This window comes from Dermacentor silvarum, chromosome 2 (assembly GCF_013339745.2).
Source record: "Dermacentor silvarum isolate Dsil-2018 chromosome 2, BIME_Dsil_1.4, whole genome shotgun sequence".
NCBI lineage: Eukaryota > Metazoa > Arthropoda > Arachnida > Ixodida > Ixodidae > Dermacentor > Dermacentor silvarum.
Window position 1 is genome coordinate 217,021,478 of NC_051155.1, and position 22,875 is coordinate 217,044,352.

General features: G+C 47.8%; 1 protein-coding gene across 1 annotated transcript in view; it reads right to left on the minus strand.

Moving 5' to 3' along the window:
• Nucleotides 1–1,240: 1,240 nt before the first annotated feature.
• Nucleotides 1,241–22,875, minus strand: part of LOC119442635 (uncharacterized) — a 78,650-nt gene continuing 57,015 nt past the window's right edge. Inside the window, exon 2 of the mRNA XM_037707579.2 lies at nt 1,241–1,552. Within this exon, the coding sequence (XP_037563507.1) occupies nt 1,256–1,552 (297 nt within the window). The 3' untranslated portion in view covers nt 1,241–1,255. The remainder of the gene's footprint in view (nt 1,553–22,875) is intronic.

Below are 22,875 nucleotides of genomic sequence, written 5' to 3' on the forward strand. Positions count from 1 at the left end.
GATTCAAAATTCGCTACAAATAAAAACGTTAAAGCTACAAACTCGTTTCCAGCGCTAAACAAGTAAGAAAAAATACGCTAGAGTTAGCGAAAATAGCAACAGGAAAAGTGCATTTCAAAAAAAAAAAAAAAAAGGATGACGTTAGCTACACAGGTTTCATCTCGAGGCACTCCTTTGACTGAATCCACGAGAACAATCTGTCTTGATTTGCGTAGGTTAAGATAAATGACTATATGGCCCGAGGCCATCGTTGCTCAAAACTCATAATAAATTTGAAAGTGCGCATTGATTCAGCACACAGAAAAGAAAAAAGTCAATGTGGAAACTACAGAACGATTAAAGCTACTAGTCGAGTCGACTGCTGCTACCACACCATGTTTGACCACATCAACCTCGCCCGAATAAATGCCAGTTCATTAGGTAAACCAATTACTTCTGCGGAGTCCTGCAAGCTGTATAAATATTCATAAAAGAAAACGTTGCCAACAAGAAACCTCGCACGAGTTTTATCCGAAAGCGTAACCCGCATAGGCACCTCCCAGGCATCACTTTACCGACTCTCCGCTACTGATTTGCCCCATTTCAAGATTTAACAGATTCGGTTAAGTTCATTCCCCTGCCTCACAAGCCTAGCTGAAGGTAATCAGAGGTATATTAACCCTGTGATGGCTAACGTATCATAATATGCCACGCTGTTTTGATGCTTCAAGGCTCTGAGTTAAGCAAGGGAAACTTAAAGCATAGCCTGTATAGTTGCGGTTTTGATACGACAAAGCGAGTTTTCAGTTGTGGATAGTTCAGTAAACGAATTACTTATTATTTATTATTAGATTAATTAAGTTTTACATCAAATAATATTTTTATGCAACTGCACTCTCCATGGCTAGAAATAAAGGAGAACAAAATGTTCTACAATTGTCCTTGACGTGCAACGCAATTGCGTTTCGGCATTACAGGGCTAACGTTCGGAAAACCGGAGTTCGTTAATTTATTAAAGGATCTCTAAATTACGAATTCCCTTTTACGCATTTTCCATACGTTTCTCCTATGGACGCCTTTCGGTGACCCTGCTCTCCGGAAATGACATCAGGCTATCCCTAGAAATATATATATATATATATTTTTCATGTCATTTAGCTAGGTACCACTCGCCTGGACCTGAAAGTTCACGTCGTTTAATTTTGTCTTCTTTGTTCTACGTTTGTGACACACACACATACATGAACACAAATTGGGCTACATCGAATTTGCTAGTCTACAGCGACAAGCTGCGCAGCCAGCTGCAAACGGTGCAGTATTCTTTTAAACCGCTTAACGACACTGGCTGCAGTCCAGTCCTGGATGAAGCGAGGCGTAAACCCCTCCTCGGGACAACAGGGCTACATACACGTGCGCGCTCACTTCTGAGGAGGTACGGAGGAAGGAAGAGAAGAGAACAGTCGCCTGCGTGCGCACTCACAAACACTCCCTGGATCCATCCCAGCTTGACGGCTCCTTTGCCCTTGATGACCACTTCGTCGTTAGCGTTGCGCGCGGACTTCTCCAGAGATTGCTGCGCACAAGACAAGAGGAAAGGCAGACGGTTAGAAACCAGCCGATGGCGAGAACAATGCAAAACCATTGAAAAAAACAATCACACGGGTAGTCCACCATTCAAGTAACCAGTGATATTAAAACAAAAACCTTATACTACTACATGTGCACACTTCATGGTCTTGTTTCAGTTTTTTAATGCTTTTTTTTTTTTTTTTTTTGGGGGGGGGGGGGGGTAATCGCCAGCTCCTAGGCGATTACCTGTCCTTTTTTCTCTCTCTCTCTCTCTTTCTTGATGAAGCTTACTTGGCAAGGCGGGATGAAAAGATGACGCGAGTGATGTCCTATTTATTAGACAGCCGGGCTTACTTCAACCGAGAATGCGCTTTTAGCATTTCGTGTGCGTTTCTGGACATTAAGCACAAGGTCAACAGGGAGAAACGCCGTTCATGCTCACAGATGAGCATACTAGTGAAAGGAACAGAGTTGCAGGATAACAGCCTGTACCCTGTCTTCGAAGCATCAGATTCACGGCCTGCCTCAAAGCAACTTGAGACCAAGCATGACTATGTGTAGCTTCCCGAGACATATGTCAAGTGCCGCGAAAGCCTTCACGAGGACAATAACGGGAAGAAAGAAAAAATTAAGAAGTACTGAGAAAGAAAAAAAGAACGCAGATTAGACAACACTATTGTTGTTTGCATCTTGGTTAGTCTTAGTGACCTATTATTCTCATCATTAGCCACCGCTTTATTATCGTCAACACGCACGTCTGTGATTACCTATGGTGTCCCTCACATGTCTAGAAGTAACAACCACAAAAGAAAGAAGGAAAAGAACAAGAAAAGGAAAGTTGACTTGGTATTGCAAGAGGTTCTGTACTTGAAGTGCATTTACCTATAATTCGTTTCTAATTCGAAAGAGTTGACTGTGATCCTTCACAGCGTCAACTTGATAACCTATGTGGAAGCATGCGACAACATTTTTACAGAGCGCCCGTTACAGACGGGCAACTGAACCAAAGCGTTTGAAGATAGATTCCTCCAAAGCCAGCGAACTTAAAGAGCTGCGTAAAGACTGAGCATGGCACACGCGCACATACAGAAAGAATATTCCCTAAAAGTAAGTTTTGCACACCTGAACGTGAACATTTTCTTGGCTTCCTCACATTTCCTTAAATGTAGCGCTGAAGTTATCATGACGTATGAACCAAGTAACCATAGTTCTGGATTTAACTTAACTTCGGCTCAGTGGACACGGCCTGTAGCATACATTATACTGCTACTGCTTTGAAAAAAAGAAGTTGACCTACTTAAAGAAAGCGTCTGTTGCTGAGGCGCGAAGCCCCGAGAGTAAAGTACAATAAGGACACGTAAACAGCGCTCGGTTCAAAGTAGGGGCGCGGTTTCCATTCTTCGTGGAAGCTCGGAAAGACTTGACAAAGAAAAGAAAGCTAACTTGTTCGCTTTCTACTTTTGTTCGGCTAATCGTTCGCGAAGAACTGTCAAACACACCTTGCAGCTGCAGCTTTTGTTAGGAGAAAGGGGGAAAAAAGAAGAAGAAGAAACTACGCCGTCTTTTCTGTTCCCTTTCAGCTTTTTCTTGCTTCCTTGCTGTGTTTGTTTGTTTGTTTCCACTAAACTTTACGGCAGTGACGCCAAGAGAGCAGCTTCCGCCAATTTCCCTTTTAATTTTTTTTTTCACGACTTGGTCATACGGCACGTTAATGTGGACGCACTGTACCACACGTCTGCACTTTAGATGTTCTCAACGATGTTTCCACGAAACAACCACGCAACCACAAGCTTGTTATATGCGCACAATAGAAACTACTGCGCACGCCGTGAAATGAGAAAGCAAAAACAAAACCCAAAGAACGGACGAAGGAAACGCTTCGTAAAAGTGCGAGCTGTTTAACGGCAGGGGTGAAGAGAAGACTTGACAACAAAAGTGTGACATTGAGAAAGTATCAAGGCTGGGAAGCAATTATAAAATTTGATACTAAATTGGTCTCGAAATGCCTAAGCTTGCATCATATCGACACTGTAGCGACGTCACGACACAGAGAAAAACTTACTGACGTCGTGAAGCAATAAGGCTAGATAAACACGTCCGATGACGTTAGTCATATGGCAAAATAAACAAGAGTGTAGCACGCATTTTTTTTTTCTGGCTGTGCTCACGAGTGGTAGCTGCAGGGATAGCAGGAACGGAGCTAGCACGTGTACGATGACGTCATGACGCATCCACTTCCTTAGTACCGAAACCAAGATTATCTCATGGAAACAAGCAATTATAGTTAACTATTTAGGGCGCTCTGACGCTAGCAAGTATCTTTTCTGGGGTCTAAACCCTCACTTAGAGAAGAAAAAATGACATTTGAAAAGTATCATCACAGTACTCCTTTAACCCTGTAACGCCCAACTGGCAGCTGTGGATAGTTCAGCAAACCAATTATCAATCATAAATTACTGTACTGATTAAGTTATAATTCTAATAATATTTCGTAATTTCTTTCCTAGTGTACTCTCTTTCCATTACCAGAAATGAACGTGAAAGCGAACAAGTTGTTATAATTGTCCTTGATGTGTAACTGTGTTTGATTATAGCAGATCCACCATACGTGGATGTCGTGACTACGATCACGACTCTTAACTAGAGAACGACGACCAAGGAAAAGAAAAAAGCAAAACGAGTTCATCCTCCTAACAGACTTCGACGGGCACGTCGTCTGTTTTGTTCGAGCCAGCAAGAAGCGAGCTAGCGCGCATGGGCGCGCGTACGGCAAATTGCTTTTCGGTGCCGTCTGTCAGATGCGCGGACAGACGGCGACGACTCCTTTGTCTCTTCTGCGGGGGCAGCCTAGACAGCTATAGGTGCCGCGCAGCTCTTGAACGCGGCGAGAAAAAACAAAAAGATGCGTTTCCTGCGGCGAGTCACTCTCTCCTAATACTCTTTCTCTGTCTGCGCAGCCTCCTCCGAGCGGTACGGAGTCCTCGTTAAAAAGACTAGCACGCAAACGACCGAGCGCGTGCCGCCGGCGGGACGTCCGACGTGGGGATGTGACAAAAGAAAAGCAAGAGGACAAAGTCATCTGACTTGCTTGTACGCGGATGCGGGGCTCGAAAGCGCGGTCGCTGCTTGAATTCGCCGGCTCGCTAGCATGCTGTGGCTGCTTCCGTCGCTGTGCCTAGACATATACTCGAGAAAACCGTGTAGCGATGTCGAACAGCTGCGTGCACTCTAAGAACAAGAGGAGTAGTGGCTACTCATTTTTGCGGCGCGAGTAACCGGTTTTCCTATGTTTAAACTCCATGCAGGTGAGCTTTAGTAACACCATCAAGAGAGAGAGAAAGCTCTCTAATAAAATGCAGTGAATTCTGCCGGTGTGCATGTAGCCGCTTTCTTCGTGTCAATATGCTATAGCTACTTTCCGCGTGGAAAGGCATTGGGGACAGGAAGGCCCTGTGGGAAAGAAGGGCGGTTAAATTAAAAATTTAAAAAAAATAGAAAAGGCGGAAAATGTATGATCGTGTATTCTACAGGTGAGGTATAGGTGATGGTGTTGATGTAGACAGGCTGGAACTTCTCAATTGAGCCAGCGTCTTGAAGAAACGAGAAAAGAAAGTTTGAAGCTTGACGTTGCGTTGAAGCAGAACGCATAGGACCTAGTGTGCTTCCTAGCTGTATAGTGGTTCTTGGGAAGCATGACCCATTCTATTCAAACTGAAATAACAAATCATTCTGTATCTGCAAGCTGGACAAACTCCAACAGATTACGCATCATTCTCATTGTACGCAAATATATCGAGCGTATAATTCGTCTAGAAGTACGGAAACATTCACAGAGGGACTTGAATATGGGACAAGGCGTAAGAGTATCGGGTAAAGGAGTAGCCGGCATTCCCGTATTAGGGTTTGGCGCCAGTGTTCGGTCAATCATCGGACAAACTGACAAATCACTTGGAATTTGACACGTGTAGCAATCGGCGTGCAACCTTCGCTCAGACCGCACGTGATATCTGATAGGCGAACCATTGGCTGGATGGGAAAAAGTCCATGGATTCGGTCATTCGGTGAACTGAAGCCTCGTGCAAGTTTAACAGTGCTGCACAAAATTAGTGAGACCGCGGCGTAGTAGCAACCACATCGCCGCACCAGAAACCATTGCCAAGCCTCGATGCGCATTTGCAATCGACGTATGGACACGGCTGCCGGGGATCTCAAACTATAGATGTGTGCCCTGGTCAGCGATCGCGATCCACCTGAGCAACAATAATGTTTTTTTTTTTCCTTTGTTCTTTTCAAAGAACAAACCGGTTAATGCTTCCTACCGGAAAACATTAACCGCTTCGAGAGCGGTAACCAAACATTCATCAACTTACAGTCGCCGGACAAAAAGAAAAAAAGAAATAAAGAAAAAAGCAACGTAGCCTGTATGCTTGCGCCGTTTAGGCAACAATGGGTTTTAAAATGATCTGGCTGCATTGAAGTTGCGAATGATTTATTGTACGGGGTGAACAAACAAAAACACTCGACAGGCAACGTGCGCCGTCCTCTCTTATGTGCAGCGGCCGGACGCTTCTCGTAATTCCACGCGGCCACATCATGTTTGTCCGTCGCATGACTGGCTCTAAATTAAAGCCAGCCGTATTCAACAAAGCAATGTGGTTACGCCACCGTTAATTGCGTTTTGCACTCAGAACCCTTCCGGCGTTTCAGTTCGGCAGTAATGGCCTGAAGGCGGCTTGAAAGCCTTTTAAACCAGCGTAGGCATTTTGATCGGTCGGCCGATGTACGCTGCAGAGAAAAAGGATGTCGAAAGCTCCGCCTTGGTAAACCCCGAGCGCAAGCTTATAATGTTATTGACTTGGTCACGCCATCGCATCATTTTGTTTGCCTGTGCAATGAGTGGCGCTGAAGCGCGCCATTGTTGTAAACTAATCAAGCAGGGGCGAACTGTGCAAACTATAATGAACGCGCACGACGACCAAGAAGCATTAAACGTAGTAAAGCTCAACGACGGTTAAGCAGCTAATATCGGCGGACGCAATGCGGTGAAGTAAAACGGTAATTTGGCAACGATCCGTTTTATTGCGCTGCTGGCGTCGCTGCCTATGGCTAAATTTATATTAGAGCTACAGAAGTGTGCAGGCTAATATGAAAGTTTCATGAGGATAACAAGTCACGTAGCAATCGACGTGTATGTACTGTCCTTGAGAAACGTATTGAAGACATTACGCGAATGACATGAACTCAATTGATTGATTGATTGATTGATTGATTGATTGATTGATTGATTGATTGATTGATTGATTGATTGATTGATTGATTGATTGAGTGAGTGAGTGAGTGAGTGAGTGAGTGAGTGAGTGAGTGAGTGAGTGAGTGAGTGAGTGAGTGATGAGTGAGTGAGTGAGTGAGTGAGTGAGTGAGTGAGTGAGTGAGTGAGTGAGTGAGTGAGTGAGTGAGTGAGTGAGTGAGTGAGTGAGTGAGTGAGTGAGTGAGTGAGTTTCACGTGGTTTAACGCTTGAAACTTCTGATTTTTTTGTTGAGCAATGTCTAAGGTCCCGCAAGATTTCTAGGTCTTTGAAACAATGACTGTTCCACGCAGCCTGACAATTAACTGACTCGAGAACGTGAGGAGTTGCTTCGAAACTTTCTCGGCGAAACCTGTACGTATATTGTACGTAAGAAGTCAGATGTGCAATGCGTAACACATGATTTGGAAGCTATAACACGTCGTAATGTTGAGTTCATCACGAAAGACAAGTCCCAGCCGAAGGCAGCGAGAGGTTTAATTTAACGGCGATAAGGAAGCAGGCTAACCCACTGACGTGATCCAAGTTTCAACGAACAGGGAGTAAGTAATACCACCCGGTTCTTATCAATTGCATCCCATTATTACACAGCGCAGTTACAACCTGTGGTAAAATACACTTCGCGGGGAAAATATAAATAACCCAGAGAACACTCGGAAACGAACGGGGCTTTTACGACTTCGAGAGAAAACGTCCCGCGGAGGCGCGTATAGTGCAGCGTGAGTGAAACTTTCAAGGCAGTTTATTCAACGCCCCCGTTCACTTGGCGAAATAAGGAAGCGTCAGTCGCGTTTTCCTCGAAAGAAGTGCGCATGCGCGTCACACAATGGGTCATTTTGCGTCCTTCAGGGCTACTCACATCGTAAGAGCGCCAAAACGTTGGACAGGAAACATGAGCCTTCGCTCATGTTTACGACGGTATAAGTGGCTGGTCGAGTCGCTGCTCTCCGACAGAAATAAACAACCAGTTTTATTCCGGAGGTTCTGTTGGACGCGAGGCGTTGTAATATATGTATGTACACCCCCGCACGCCGTCGCAGGCCAGATTCTCGTCTCGTTTAAAAGCGTTGAGAAACTCGGGGAAGTGACGTGGTCTTTTTTTTTTTCTTTTTTTTTTTTTTTTTTTTTTTTTTTTTTTTTTAAGGAGGTGCAACAAGGTTGTCGGCCAATCGAGCGAGTTATACAAAAGGTTCCGCCTTGACAAAGGCCGCTTTCTCATCTGTTGTCAAGGTGAACCTATATATCAAAACAAGTATACACTGGGCACTCGAGGTTCTTATCTTGAAGTCATACGCTCTGTTCGGCTTACGCATGTATATATCGTTTCGATGGATTTATTGACGTATATTTAGCTATCGGCAACGTTCCGAGAGGGACCAGTGAACCACAAGGTCGTTGTTGACTACGGCCAATAGCTTTCTCAACAATATTCGCAAAAAAACAAAAACAAGAAAAGCTCGTGTCGGCGTCCTTGCCCTACGACAAGCAGCAACGATTGTTACCAAGCGTGTCTACATCCTCTTCAAACAACTGCCGACTTGTACCCTCGTTAAAGTTGCTCGCCGACGGTTCTGGATGTTGAAGGTTAAGTTGTGTTGATGTCAGCAGCACGTTTCCGCAATGTTAACGGACCATAAATTTCCATAACCGGCACAATCGCACGGCGTAAGGCTGTGAGTTCGCAAGAGTACAGTCTATCTCTGGTTCGTGTCCTTGCTGTTATCTCGTTTGTCTTGCTCCTTAAGAAGCGCGACGTGTGCCGAGTGAGCTCCTGAACATTTTGCAATGTGGTGAACGCGGTTTACATCGTGGATGTGAGACCTCAAAGAAGTGCGACATAATGCCAGCGCATTTCTGTCACATTTACCACCACATCGCCGCTGAATTTATTCCGCGAACAATTAAGAAGTATCATAAAATGGTAAATTTTTTTTTCTATTGTGCGTGATGTGAACTACATCACTGACAAGCAAACGTGCCACCACTTCTTCGTGCTTCCGCTGTTTCTTTCTCTACGCTTCGCTCCGCTCTCTATTGGAAGGCAAAATAGTGAGAATAAAGCTCGACACGACATGGCCTGCAACATGGCGCGCGAACAGGAGTGCTACGTGACATCGCAATGCCATGCTGTGGTTTAAGAAAGATCGTTATCACGAATTGTGCGTGTAACCTTCACCTTACGAATTTATGTCGTGGCATGGGCCTCTTCATAGATAGGCTATATAGCCGAAATAAAAAGCTGGGACTCCGTAATCAAGAATGCCGTACTTGCTACTAATTATGAATGTTCGAGGTGATCACTATTGCTGAAAAAACAAAATATGCTCGCTAGGCGTAATTTAGTAGAGGACGCAACTGTTCTTTAAAAAAAATGCAGCAGATATTACGTCACAGTTGCTTTTGGGCACTCCCGCGGCATCTAGCGGGAGACGACAGCAACATCTGTGAAAGAAAGCAGTATCGCTAAATAACCCCGCTTCCACTGCGTAAATCCTCTTCACTATACGGTGATGTTAATGTTATACGGAGATTAACTATGTTCGTACGTCTTAGACAAACATTTGCTCAGAAATAATTTCTCAGAGTCAGCACAACTAACCTATACCTAAGCACTTTGGATGGCCAATAAAGACGTTTATCAGGCCAACTCAACCTCGGCGCAGCCGTCGGTCAATGGACGCCGATATAAATGGCTTAGACGGCGTCTCCGCGGACTCCCCGTAGAGAAATCTCCTCCGCGCTAAGCACCCTAACCCCTACTGTGTACATTTATCACGTCTCCTTTGGCTACGCATCAATACGGTGCGCGGAAATGGTCAATCTAGGAACCCCGCGGTGGCCGGACTTCCGACGGAGCCACTAACTCGGACACGAAAAAATAAGCCGGGAAGAACTACTGAATCAGTTGCGGACAGTGACCGATGCAGATAGAAGGCGGAAACCAAACAGCCCCGGTAAACTTGAAGGGGGTTGCGTGATACGTGACGCGTGAAAAGTTAGGTCCACTGCGCATGCGCGTCCTACTATGCCACTCATTAACGTGGCAGGTTACCGTGATTACGTAACATGGCAGCGCCCTGACCAGCCCAGACCACCCGCTTCAACCCGAATCCGCCTTTGCTAATTGCTCTCCGGCCGAACAGCAAGAAGTAAATGGTGAATTCAGGCATCACTTAGTTTCATATCACGCTGAGGACAGAGTATTGGCGATTGCTTATTATTGACATCAGCTGTTTGTTTCGACGCTGCCAGGCCTAGACAAAGAGTACCGAGCAGGGAAAGTGTTTTGATTTCCAAGTAGCAGATGGCACCACAGCGTTGGCGTTGGCGATAAGCTGGCGATGAAGAACACTCTAATAGCCTAACTCTTTACTGAATCGTTAATTTCAGTCCACATTTTATCAAGGTACGCTACGACGGTATGCTAAAACGTTGATCTCTCAGCATGTCTACCACAATTCCGCGGAGATGCTGCGCATTCGCAGAGTGTCTAACGTATCACGGATCACATAACGCATCCTGTATCAGGCAAAAGCTGAAGCTCTCTAATATTACCACAGAGTTCACATCTGTTTTTGAGAATTGCTTCAAAGAAAGAAGCTTTGGCATCAATGTCTCCGAAATGTTGGTTACAAGCGGACTAAGAAGCTGCGAAAATTACCATCACCGCGAAAACGATGGCACTCTCTTTCAGATGTATGCGGTTGAGGATATGAATTTGATGTATAGTACAAGTCGCGTCTACCACTATGCCACTGTTTGCATACAGATCTACGCATCACGACGTTTCGAAAAATATATCATGCTGAAAAAAAAGAAAAAAAAAGAAAGAAAAGGGAAGTAAACAGAAAGAAGAAGACGTAAAGCTGGCTTTCTCGCATTGCTGAAATCGCAAGAACATGGCGGCAATGTTGATCAGTAAACTAACGCTAACGGCAAAAAGCCTTTGTTGGTAGGTACACTTGCGTGCTAAACGCGAGGAAATGTGTACTGGCTAGGCAAGTGTAACTTAATTCGGTAAGGTGCTGGGTGCCTTATTTGGCGCGATGACGCAGCACGTAGGTGTCACAGAACAGAACACTATAGAAATCATTTTTCTGCTACGGCAAAGTAATTTTGTCCAGAATATTAAATATTTGATTCCCGAAACCAATTTCTTTCGTAATTGCGAATATGTGTATTCCTTTTACGTTCAATGAACTGCCAAAAGTTTCCAGTATAGTTTCTTTATGCATGAACGCTGTACGTTTGTCTACTGACACGTATGACAAATTTTCGAATGCGTGTAAAAAAAAAAAAAAAAGAACGCCACTATCACGTGACGCTTCTGCCTGTAAAACAGAAATCAAATTAACCGGGTTGCCTAGGGTAGGTTGTATTAAAGATATTGTGAGGGTGCCTGAATCCACGCGGCAGCGATACAAGGGAGCAAATGAGAACCTTATACTCCCCCTTCGTTATCGGCTTCACCACACGCACTTGTGTCTGCGGGGAAGCACGATTTACGGCTCCCCGCCGGGGTTACGGTCGACTACGAACACCCAAGTTCTTGATCCCGTTATTCTGCCATGCAATAGAAATCGGAGTTCGTGTCAGGCACAGGCTATGGGAAAGCACTAGAAGAAAACATTAGCAGTTTCACCCGAAGGGCGAAGCACTGTCGGCGATAACAAGGTTTAACGTTCCGCTTGAGCTCCTTGGACGGTGTTCTTTCTAACTATACGCGGGTGCAATTATACGTAGATGCGCTAACCTACGCGGTTGGGCTAATACACGCGGGAGCGCTAACACTTAAAAGCATCCTTAAAAGCTCTCACACACCGTTTAAGGCCTGTGATGGCATCGCACAGGAGCCACTGCACTGCCGGTAAGAGAGCGCGGCCAGTGAAATTGCACCACTTTCAGATTGCGAGCGCTAAAAAATTGGTTTGCACTTTTTTTCATAATCTGAGACAATTTAAAATAAAAGGCATGTGCTGTGAATGAAACTTCCTGTGACTTTTGTTTTGCGTCCTACAATTCCCAAACATTCTAAGGAATAATTCAGTCAAGAATATAAGATGTCACTTGATCAACTTTGGCGGTTGAATAGTATCGCATACACTTTGCATATACGGCATAATAAACATACAGCATATATATATATATATATATATATATATATTGGAACATCACGACTATGGCGACGACGACGGCGAAAATTACCCTGGAGTGTCCATATAATTGTCAAATTAAAATGAAATCTATTGGAACAATGTAAACGTTTGTTTATTCCACAAAAAAAGTTGTCGCATTTTCACCTGAAAGGTGAAACATCAATTGCGATAGCAAATTTGTAGAGAGCTATACGGAGTAATGATGTTAGCTTTATCAGCTGTATAAACTTGGACATGCAGCAGCACCGGCAACGCGCAGAACTGTTGTCGACGCCGTCGGCGTTTTGCCCGCGTTCGCTCAAAATGCGTGCGGCGTTGGTGACTGTTGCCGGAGCCTCTGATATAAATAGGCACTTGGTGCCGCAGCTAAACGTCGCCTCCCTTCCCTCCCCCTTCGCCCCCTCCCCCACAGCCTCTCGCGCATCGGAAGAAGGCGCGTTTGCTCTACATATATGGTTATTGTAAAGGAGCAAAGAGACGCCTACTTCTGCAGCCCTTAAGGAAGCACGGCGCAGAACGCGCGTTTGTTCTCCGCCGTGCGTTCACTCCCCGTGAAAGAGCGCGTCCCTCGCGCCCTTTCACTCGCACATACAGCGTTCGGCGGCGCGCGGCCACGATTTCATCTCCATTGTCGTCATACGGAACCTCACGGCGACGGCGACGGCGACGCCGACGGCAGAAATCTGCTTTTGAGTGTCCATATAATTGCTATCGCAATAAAATATTTAAAGGGGTATTTGTGCTTCCCACTAAGATAGGCTTTTGTAGGGCACCATAACAGGAGTTGCAAGTAAGGCCTTATTCACACAGCCGTCAAACGCATCGTCGCGTCACCGTCACGGCACCGGTTTTCGTCAGGGGGAGAGGGTTATCGAGTCGTTTTCTCCTCAAACACGGGTCGCCAGCGACGCAGAGCGGTGCTCTACGTTTCCGTCGCCAGCACGGTAACGGAGCCCCGCCCCTACAAAGTCGACCAATCATAAATTAAGAAGCCGTCGTTAAATGCAGCCATTTTACAAAGCTCAAGCTGTCAACAGCAGCGGCTGTTGGTTTGTTTACATGCGTTCCACGTGTGGCACATTGAAAACTCAGCTGTGCGTTTCGGTGGTGCTCAAATGTGCCACGTGGACAACGCCGAAGGCCGAACTTGAGTTTCCTGCAGATGTTTCGCCCTCACGCACTTATCCGTTGCCGAGCTTTGCGCCGAAATCGTCAGAACTATGAAAATTTCTTCACTGGACACCGCCATTGCAAAAAATAAAAATAAATAAAAATATATATATAAAGAAAAAATAAGCGTAAAGTGAGTTTAAACTTGCTGGTACTTTTTTCTTAACATGTCAACTTATCAGGGCTCCTAGAATTACCGTATAGGCTCGTATAGGGGCCGCACTTTTTTTTTCCGCAACTGTGACAAGGTGCGGCCCTTACACGGACAAGATGGCTCTAGGTACTAAATGCCGCTACTACAGATGGCTCGCCATCTAGTAGCGGCACGCGAAAGTATGCAGCATGCGGAAGTTGGGGGCACCGAACGCGTCTGCTTCTCCGTTGGATTTTTTTTCTCCAAATCTTTGACTGCCAAGTTGGAGGTGCGGCCCTTACACGGGTGCCCTTACAAGAATCGGTACGATAGCTAGTTATGGCTAGAGGGCACGCCTACAACCTTCGGACACGAAAACAAAAAGAACTCAAGCGACCGACTCCCTGTGAGTAAATATTGCAAACGCGCTAAGCATACATCATAGATGGTACACGAATCATTCAAACTCCCAACAAGTCTCGTCACAGGTGGCAGAACGAGGAAAACGCTGGAGAAGCACGCACGCGTGTTGCGCAATGAAGTGCGCACGTTGATACCACGAAGACACGCCGACGGCCTAGATTTCTTCGAAGAGCTTTCCTTGTATTGCTTATGTGCACCGGAAACCTGTCGAACCGCTAGCTCACGTAACCGACGAAAACCGCTGAGTTTCTGAATAATAAACGACAATAATGTTTATTTCTCCCATTTAGATAGACAGACCAATTGGGTAACAGGCCCTTTAAGCTTCAGAATAGCACAAAAGGACGCGGACAAGAACAGGACAGCGCCTTTCCCTCTAGTCCTTCTCGTCCATGTCGTTCGTGCACTGTTATTAAGCCTAAATCATGAACCAACCCAGCATCACGAATCAGTCGGTAACAGAACAGTACGAAGCTGTACGGAGTATAGCAGAAACTCGCCTACACAGGCTCCTTCCAAAGGAATTGCGTTTCCGTTACAAGTCGCGGCTATACACATGTCTCTTGCGCTGAGACGAGAGACATTTCTGAAAAGCAGCAACTTACACAAATTTCTTATTCGCTCGTATCACAGCATGGACATCAAAAGAAATTATAATAATAAGGTGCGGGGGGAGGGGGTGGGTTTGGCTAGTAACAGTGAGTGTGAAGGTTGAACATGCTCGGGAACACATCGTATTCATTGGAACGTTACTACTCGTTTCGAATCTACGATGGCCCGTCTGGCACGCAAAACGTACGTATGTGTACTCAGTTTGGGGCGTATGTTAAACAACACCAAGTAGTTAAATTATTCACGAGCGCCTCTCTCCCTCCCTTCCCCCCCCTCTCGCTAACAAGGACATACTTCATAGCCATATGATGGCCACGGGGCGAAAAACAAAACCATATCGCAACTCGTTGTGACTGGCCCTTCGTGTTACTGCTTTGGGTCTCGCTCCCTCTCATCCTGAACTGCGATCTTTCAGTTCCGAAAAGCGCCGTATTCGCGATTTACCCCGTGCTTCCATCCAACTCAAGCGATACTCGAAGTTTGGGCCTCCCCGACAAGTTGTACGACAAGCGACCGCTCGCACCGGTCGAGCACGCAACGAAGCGTATACGCTGCGACTGCATGCAAGTTTCCCAGCGAATGCGTGCAAGCGTTCGTGCGTGGCGCATTCTGCAAGGAGCGACAGCACGCAAGGGTTAAGGAGAAAGGTAAACAGACAAGCCCGCCGAAGGCAAGCCGTATGCACGAAAGACACGCGCGTCCCTTCGTCCGCAGCGGTGGCCTCATCAGCGCGCCCGATGCCTGCCGCGCGCGCAGCCGAGCAGCCCGTCAATCAGCGTCAGCGGGGCACGACAAGAGGCGGCCCGGCGTCGTCACTGGGCCAGGAGACACGTTCTCTTTTCGCTTGGCAATGGATCAACTATTATGCGTTGATGCGCGCTCTTCGCCGCCGCCGCGCTGCGACGCGCGAGCAGGGGGATATGACTCGCGTTCGTTTAGCCCACGCTCGAACACCTGCGGAATAGCGCGCATCAAGGGCCATGGAGTGAGACATCAGATTCGAAACCTAACATAACCTAACCTAACCTAACCTACTTGGACCCAATTCAACCCTATTAGCGAGACATCAGATTCGAAACCTAACATAACCTATAGCCTACTTGGACCCAATTCAACCCTATTAGTGAGACATCAGATTCGAAACCTAACCTAACCTAACCTACTTGGACCCAATTCAACCCTATTTCCGGTGGCTCTCGTATGCCTTATTTTCCAGCTAAGCACGTTAAGTTTGACTGAACGCAAACAGAGTTAACGCAATCCATGGGGCACTACGAAACTTCTGAGAATGGCGCTAAATGTGAGGCACGCAGTTACTCCCGCAAAGAGCAGTTCCAGCACTCCATTGTTCTGAAAAGGGCACGGAACGCACACGGTGGCGTCCTCAACTATGTCGCAGCGTACAGTCTAGGACGTCGACAACTTGGCGCTGTCTTCGAGCCAGTATTTCAGGTTAGGGGGAAGCACTGGTTGGCGGACGTTGAAGCTGTGAGCAAATATGCTAGCTGACATAATTCAACATTCAGGCCATATCTCTGCGGCTAGTGCAAATCAACGTACAACAAGGAAAGCGTAGTGACGGGAACGAAGAAATAAGCTTTACTCCCCATAAGGTGGTCACAGTTGATGCAGGGTCATAAAACAACTAAAAAAAAAAAACTAAGCGAAAGGAACTGAGTAACCAAAGTCGGTTCTAAGGCTGTTTAAATTCTGGTCAAGTGCTACCGGAAAAAAGGACCACCAGCCTTCTGGTCAGTATTCACCGGCAGCTTCGTTCAAAAGCTGCGCTTGGCACAATGTAGTCTGGACATAACTCTCACTGCAGCGACCCCGCCACGGAGCAGTATACAAAGGACCCTGGCGTCGTCAGTAACAGTCTTGTGTAACGCGTCCCGAAAAAAAAAATACGAAAAGAAAACGGAAATAAAAAAGCACTGTAACCTTGTTTCTGAAGCCATGTATAGTGCACTGTGTCGTGTAGACCGTTTCGTCCTGCAGGCGTCGCGACATGCGCCATTGCGTCGCACGCAAGTGGGAGGGGGGTCCCGAACGGGGACAGCCGCGCACCCCCCTGCTAGGCATAGCACTCGTGCACTTGCCTCCTCTCTAACCCCCATTAGAGGCACAACTGTGGGGTAGACAAACAGACGGGACAACAGCGGGGCGCTAGGCACCCTCCCCCCCCCCTACTCCCCTCTCTCCATCCCACTCCCCTCCCCTCCAGAGAGAAAGTCGTGTGCCTGCAGCTGCGTTCAAACAGCAACAACCATTTGTGACCATTAGGCCTCTGGTTCGTGCTGCTTCTGCTGGCGAAAGAAAGAGACCGCGGGCTACTGTCGGCCGTGGACGAAGCATTTATCTCCATTTGGTCGGCGGCGGAGCGCGCGCACACCTGGACAAGGATAGGCAATAAAGGCCCAGAGAGCGCTGGCCGCATAGAAGGCTCTTCTTCGCTACCCTTGGGCGCGTTGGCTCCCACAAGCTGATGCAACGAGAACGGGCTACACTTAGCCCTCCGGAACTTCCATGCACTGAGGAAACGGTACTTGTCAAGTGACGGTTGAACCACGGGCTAATCGCCACATGATGCAAAGCGTAATCCGGACAACTCAAGCCAAAATAGAGCAGAAGACACAACACAAGCTGCGTCTTCAGCACCTCCTGCGGATCCACAGGACCCCTCCTCCCTCAAGATCCGCCAGCGGTTCTGTGTGACTCGTAGTTTTGACACTTAGTGGTTCTAGGTAAAAACAGGGTGGTCTCGCGCCATGTTGCTATATTACATCAGAATTTTACATTTACGAGCACGAGCAGGGTGTCCAGGATCTCCTTCCGGCACGACAAAGACGCGCTGGAGTTTCCGGTTGCGGAGTTCCAAGCTTCTTGTCTGATACCAGCATCTCCAGCAATTTTGAAGAGGTTTATTCTGCTCGTCAAGCGGCAACAAGAAACGCAGCAGCTGCACAAGGGTTCAGCAAGATAGACGAACTGGCTCCGAGACCCGCGAATGCCGCGACGGCGACGCGACTGTCTAAGTGTGTCCTCCTTCTTCGTTACAATAAAAGTTATTCGACGTTGCTTCAGACTGCCCTTCCAACACAAGCATGCCACCCATCACCCCACCCTCAAGAAAATTAGCGAGCCGATCTTAATACTAGATCGCTAGTTGTATATGCATGCTCCATACAGTTGAAACATCGAAGTTGGTCGACATACAGTTCCATTGCGTCTTCAAAAATGGTCTTAGCACGTTCCATGTTTCTTAGTTTTCTTGATCGCCACAAGGAACGATCAACCATTCAGCAAACGATGAGAAAGCATCGCGGAATAACTTCTTTTCAATGAAACAAAAATTTGTCCTTTCATCAAATCCCATCCCCTGTGGTTATCCGGAGAGGTACAGTAGCTTTTGTGTGGACTCTTCTGTAACATTTTTTCAACATCTCTAACACGCACGCGTTAAGACAGGGAGAGATGGGACATCGCAACTTAGGTACAGGCATGCTTAATATGCAGTCTGTGTGGGGAGGTCACAATAAAATAGGATACATTGACTACTCCGATCCCTCGAGCCGTGTTCGCCTAGCCTCCACTAGCGAAAGAACATCCGCACACGTCTAGATGGGCGCATTTTCTATACGACCGTCTCTCTTGTCTTCCGCCCATGCGAAACAGCCATCACGCTGTCATTTGTATTCCAGAGTCATCTATACGCGCGCAGAAACATTTCGAGCGGTAGTATAGGTAACGGGACGCGGTCAGCGTAATGGACACTACAGCATTAGCGCTGTCTTATCAACACGATCGTTCAGTGGCGCCTCTCCGCGGTTGCCACTTGCTGCACATAACTTTCGAGACGAGAAAGATGATCGGCTCTTCTGTTTTTGTTTCCGCTCTTTCCACTTTCCGACGTGCAGGTTCTGGGCTCGCGTAACGACTCTCCGTAATGGTTGTAGCTAGAACACGCGCTCGCGCTGCCTTCAGCGGACGTCTTTCGGCGGCTGCCGTCGGCTCGTGCATGGGATCTGGCTGCCCACCTTCGCGGCTTCTTGCGGCGTTGTGCACAAGTGGATTTGTTTCTGCGCGTTTGCTGCGTGACGGCACGTGCCACCCATGGAGATGGGAGCAACAACCGGACAAGTGTGCTGGTCCCCAACGCAAGCGCCTCCGAGATGAGATCGGGCATGCTATACTACCAATGGGAACGCGCGTGGAAAAGGCAGCAGCTTTCGAAGCAGTTGGAGCAGTCTTTTGAGATATCGGAGACCAAGCGCGTCGGGTGGTATAGGCAGCATAAATAATCGAATACGTCTCGGTTCACCTGCGCTTGTTGCATGGTCATGCTCTTGTAACCTTCGTCCTTCGGTTTCTTCCTTCGGTTTCGTGCAGGAGAGGAGGCGGTAAGAACCCCGCCCCGTATACACAAAAACGTTCTTACGCTAGAACTGTTCCTAACAAAGCAGATGACAGCCGATCGCGATGTCGGACCTATTAATAGCGAAGGCAACCAGCCAGTGGCAAACAGCACTTACGAATGAAACGACTTGTGCTTTAACAGTGTACGTCGTATCCGTTGACGATGATGATGATGATGATATGTGGTGTTTTATGGCGCAAGGGCCAGTCATGACCAAAGAGCGCCAAGCAAATGGTGTCGTATTCGTAAGTGACGAGAGAGACGCTAAGCAGCACACAGCGAAACTACAGACTCTTGTGAGCGATGGCATCTTTTCAGCAGTCATGAGCTGGTTGCGATGATCGGTTATGTGTTTTATGTCGACGCTCAGTGTAAACACAGTGGGCTATATTGTAAACACAGTGGGCTATATGTCATAGTTTTGTATTACCATCGTGTAAAGATGGGCGATAACAGTCAAGTTTCACACAACGACACCCCACAGTGAAGAAAGTTAGAGCACCACGTTCCCAACCGCTTAAATCAGCACCGGTCTGCCACCGTATGCGCAAATCAAAGCCTCTATCACGGTTTGCTTTCCTACGCGTCTTGCACGAAACACGAAGCTTTCTTCCTAGTAGCACGCTAATGACAGCCCCTTCCAATCCCACCATCACTCCGACTCGCTTAAGACTTCGTCTCGTTACACAAAGACAACCCAGCTTGAAAAAGTTGAACCAGGGGTACAAACACACCGCAAACAAGAATAGAGTTGAGCTTTTCACGATAGCCCAACTATGACAATCTTCAGCCCTTTTGCAACATTCGCCTTCAAGAGCTTGGCAAACACATGATCGTTCTAGGACAGCACTGGTATATAGACGCTGCAATTTACCGTGCACCTTTTTCCAAACAGATGCTTATATTTTCGCTTCTTATTCTTCAATAAAGCTCTCTCTCTCTCTCGCTTCCATAGATAGCTGCTCTTTCTTCCATAGATAGCCAGCAAAAAACAAAAGGCGTCATTCCTAAGTCTCCGCTGAGGCGCTGGCGAAGCATTTCGCGCCGGCGTGAAGATTGCATGCCCCGTACACGAGCGGTCGGGAGGGGCCATTCACAGAGGATGAGCCTAAGCTTAGACCAGTCTGGCTCCGGGCCAGCAGTACCCGTAGCATATGCGTCCATCGCTTGGGAAACACGCGGAAACGCGGCAGAAGCCGCTCGGAGACGACCACACACGAGAGACGAGCGACACGTGTACGCGCGAGCTCCCACCGGTGTGCGTGTGTGTGCGTGTGCGTGCTAGCTGAAAACGGCCCAGGCAACGCAAGCCTAAGGTGCCGGCGCTGGCATGCCGCACAAAGGACATGCGTAAAGGCCCGCCGACGACCACGCTCGACTCTCCGAACCAGCCAAGCCGGTTACTTCTCTTTCGCGAAGATACCGTCACAGCAAGTATAGGCAGTAGCAATCGGTGCCTCGGGTGATAACGTGCAAAGGTGCACGGCGCTTGTAGTGACCCCAAGGATTGGCGCATAGCATGAGATATATGTACATGAGACGGTAGACACAGCATTCGCTTTCCCCACCGCAATCGTGAAGGCCTAACGCGTACTGAAGCACGAGCATAAATGGTTATGAGTGACCGCCCTGCAAATGACAGCACATGTACAGAGCAAGTGCGCTAAATAGATGTTTGGATGAAAGCTGCATACACACGCAAGAACAAATGGGACCGCCAAAAGCACGAATTCAATGTAAACTTAAGCATTTTACGCTATACTTTACAGAGATATTCTAGTGCCTCTATGGCTGGTTGTTAACATGAGTGCTTTCTAACTGTGGCTATACCAATGACACGGTAAATGCTTCGATCGTTTACATTGTCTGAATATGATATAGAAGACGCTTTCGGTGTTTCACGGCGCCGTGTTGTATAACTCGACGTCACTATACGCACAAGATTGAGAAAGTGTTCGTGCTACATCCCAACATGGCAACCGCCCATGAACCGAAAACTTTATCGTCTCTCTCCTGCCCGCTAGCTTGTCGCCGTGCCGACCGACCGTTCTGGAAATAAAGAATGCAGACACCTCGCCAACAGTGAGCGCTTCCTGGGAGGCCCCAAACTGTTATGTGAAGCTACCTGCCAGTGTCGTTACAGTCGAGGACATCGCACATTGCGTAATTTTAATAATCGTTAACGTAACCGCACATCGTTGCTTCTGTGTGAACACTGACATTTAGCACTGCTACATATTTTCGTTAATACCAGACCAAGAAGGCCGCGTCCAAGTAACCTCGGAAAGAAAAAATAAATACGCAGACGACGGAGAAGTCTTTCGAGTCAGCGCGCCATATGCTAACAAATCGGCGCACCATGTGGGAAATGTAACGCACAAACGCTTTTGTAAGACAGGCTTCCGGTACCCGGTCCTAGGACAAGTGAACCTTGAGAGCCTTATATGGAAGTGCTCGAGCCTTTGTGATATTTGCCACTGGGTAATCGATGACCTACCTATGGAGCAACGACCTCATTCCTTCCGCCAGTAGACTCACACCATGGGACGGCCGTCGAAGCGAAAGAAAACATTGGACACCTTCTTAGAATTCATCCAGGAAGCGCAGGTCCAGGAATTCATTTAGCTGTGATACCACCACCAAAGGGCAATGCGTGACCACGGTCCGTAGTAGTTCTGTACAAGACTCAATTAAGTAATTTACAAACAAGCAAACAGAAGAAAACGCTTCTGTACGCGCCTCTTCGCATTCGCCCGATTCCTGCAACCTCGCTTTTAACAGTGGAGCTGTTTATGCCGAGCGTAATCTGTCTGTCGTAGACAGAAAACTGTGGGCCGATCCTGGCGGCAGTGCAGAGAGGGTCCAAGCGCGATGGCACATGCCCCTGTGAACTAGCGAAGCTGAGCCTAAGTCTAGATAAGCATGGCTGGGACTACTTAAGCTTAGTCAATCATCGATAGCCAATCAATAGCTAATCGATAATCAATAAAGTCCGGAGAAAATGCTGGGGATGACTTGGTAGTGCTTAGCCTAGCCCAAATACGTGGCCAATTCCTTGCGATAGCCAATCAATGGGTAATTGATAATCGACCAATAATCAATAAATTCTGTAAAAGCATAACCCGTAAGGCCAGGGCCAGTTAGGTTCCGATCAGCTCCGCTGTTTCTTTAGCCTTTGCGGGCCTGTCTTCCACCATATGAGCCTTCTATTCATTGTCATGTGCATGTTAAAGCAGCTACAATTTTTTTTTTTTTTTTGCAAGCTCAGCTATGTGAGCTGGGCCCCAGCTCTCTGAAACGTATACAATTTTCCACGCTTCATACTGACGCCGCCGCAGAACGCGTGCAAACGCACGCGCGCACACACGAGCGGCGCGCGCGATTTGTCCTTTCTGCGTTGGCGGCGCTAGCTATGCCCGCTTCGCGGCAGCGGCCCGCCCGCCAGCTCTTTCGGCACACACGCGCAAACAAGGCCGTCACCGCCAGAGGGGTCAGCGCTGCGGTCAGCGCGAGGAAACGCACGCGCACCTCGCTGGCGCCACGTGACCGCAGGACGAAAACAACGACGCGAAACGCTAGAAGCCGCTCGCGCGCGCAGCGCCGAGGCAGGAAAAAAGTAATAAAGATATATGAAAGTAAGGGGGCAGCAAAATTATAACACGACACGCGCCCCGAAGGACGACGTCCAGGCATTTCGATTGCGAGGGGCGGAACGCCGCCGCCGCCGCCGCCGCCGCCGTGGAGACGTGGAGAAAGAGGGCGGGTATAGCTGAAAGGACGGGATGAAGCGAAACAGAAGCGGAAAGCCGCTCAGGCGCCCGGCCGGGGGCCTAGTAATAGCCCTTTATCGCGGCCGATTGTCGTCGACGCGTCCGCTCCTAGGCGGCGTTAAGGGCCCCGTATACGTAGCAGGCTGCCTCTTCCTTGCCCCGTGAGGAGGGCGTCGATCTCGATGCGTTCGTCTTTTTCCCGCTGCGCGGTTATCCTCGCCGACCGCTCTCTATGCATGTGTCCCGCCGGACTCGCACACGGGTAGCAGATGCTTGCTGTGTCTCCATCATCATCATATACTATCATCATCATCACCATCAGCACCGACGTCAACACCCT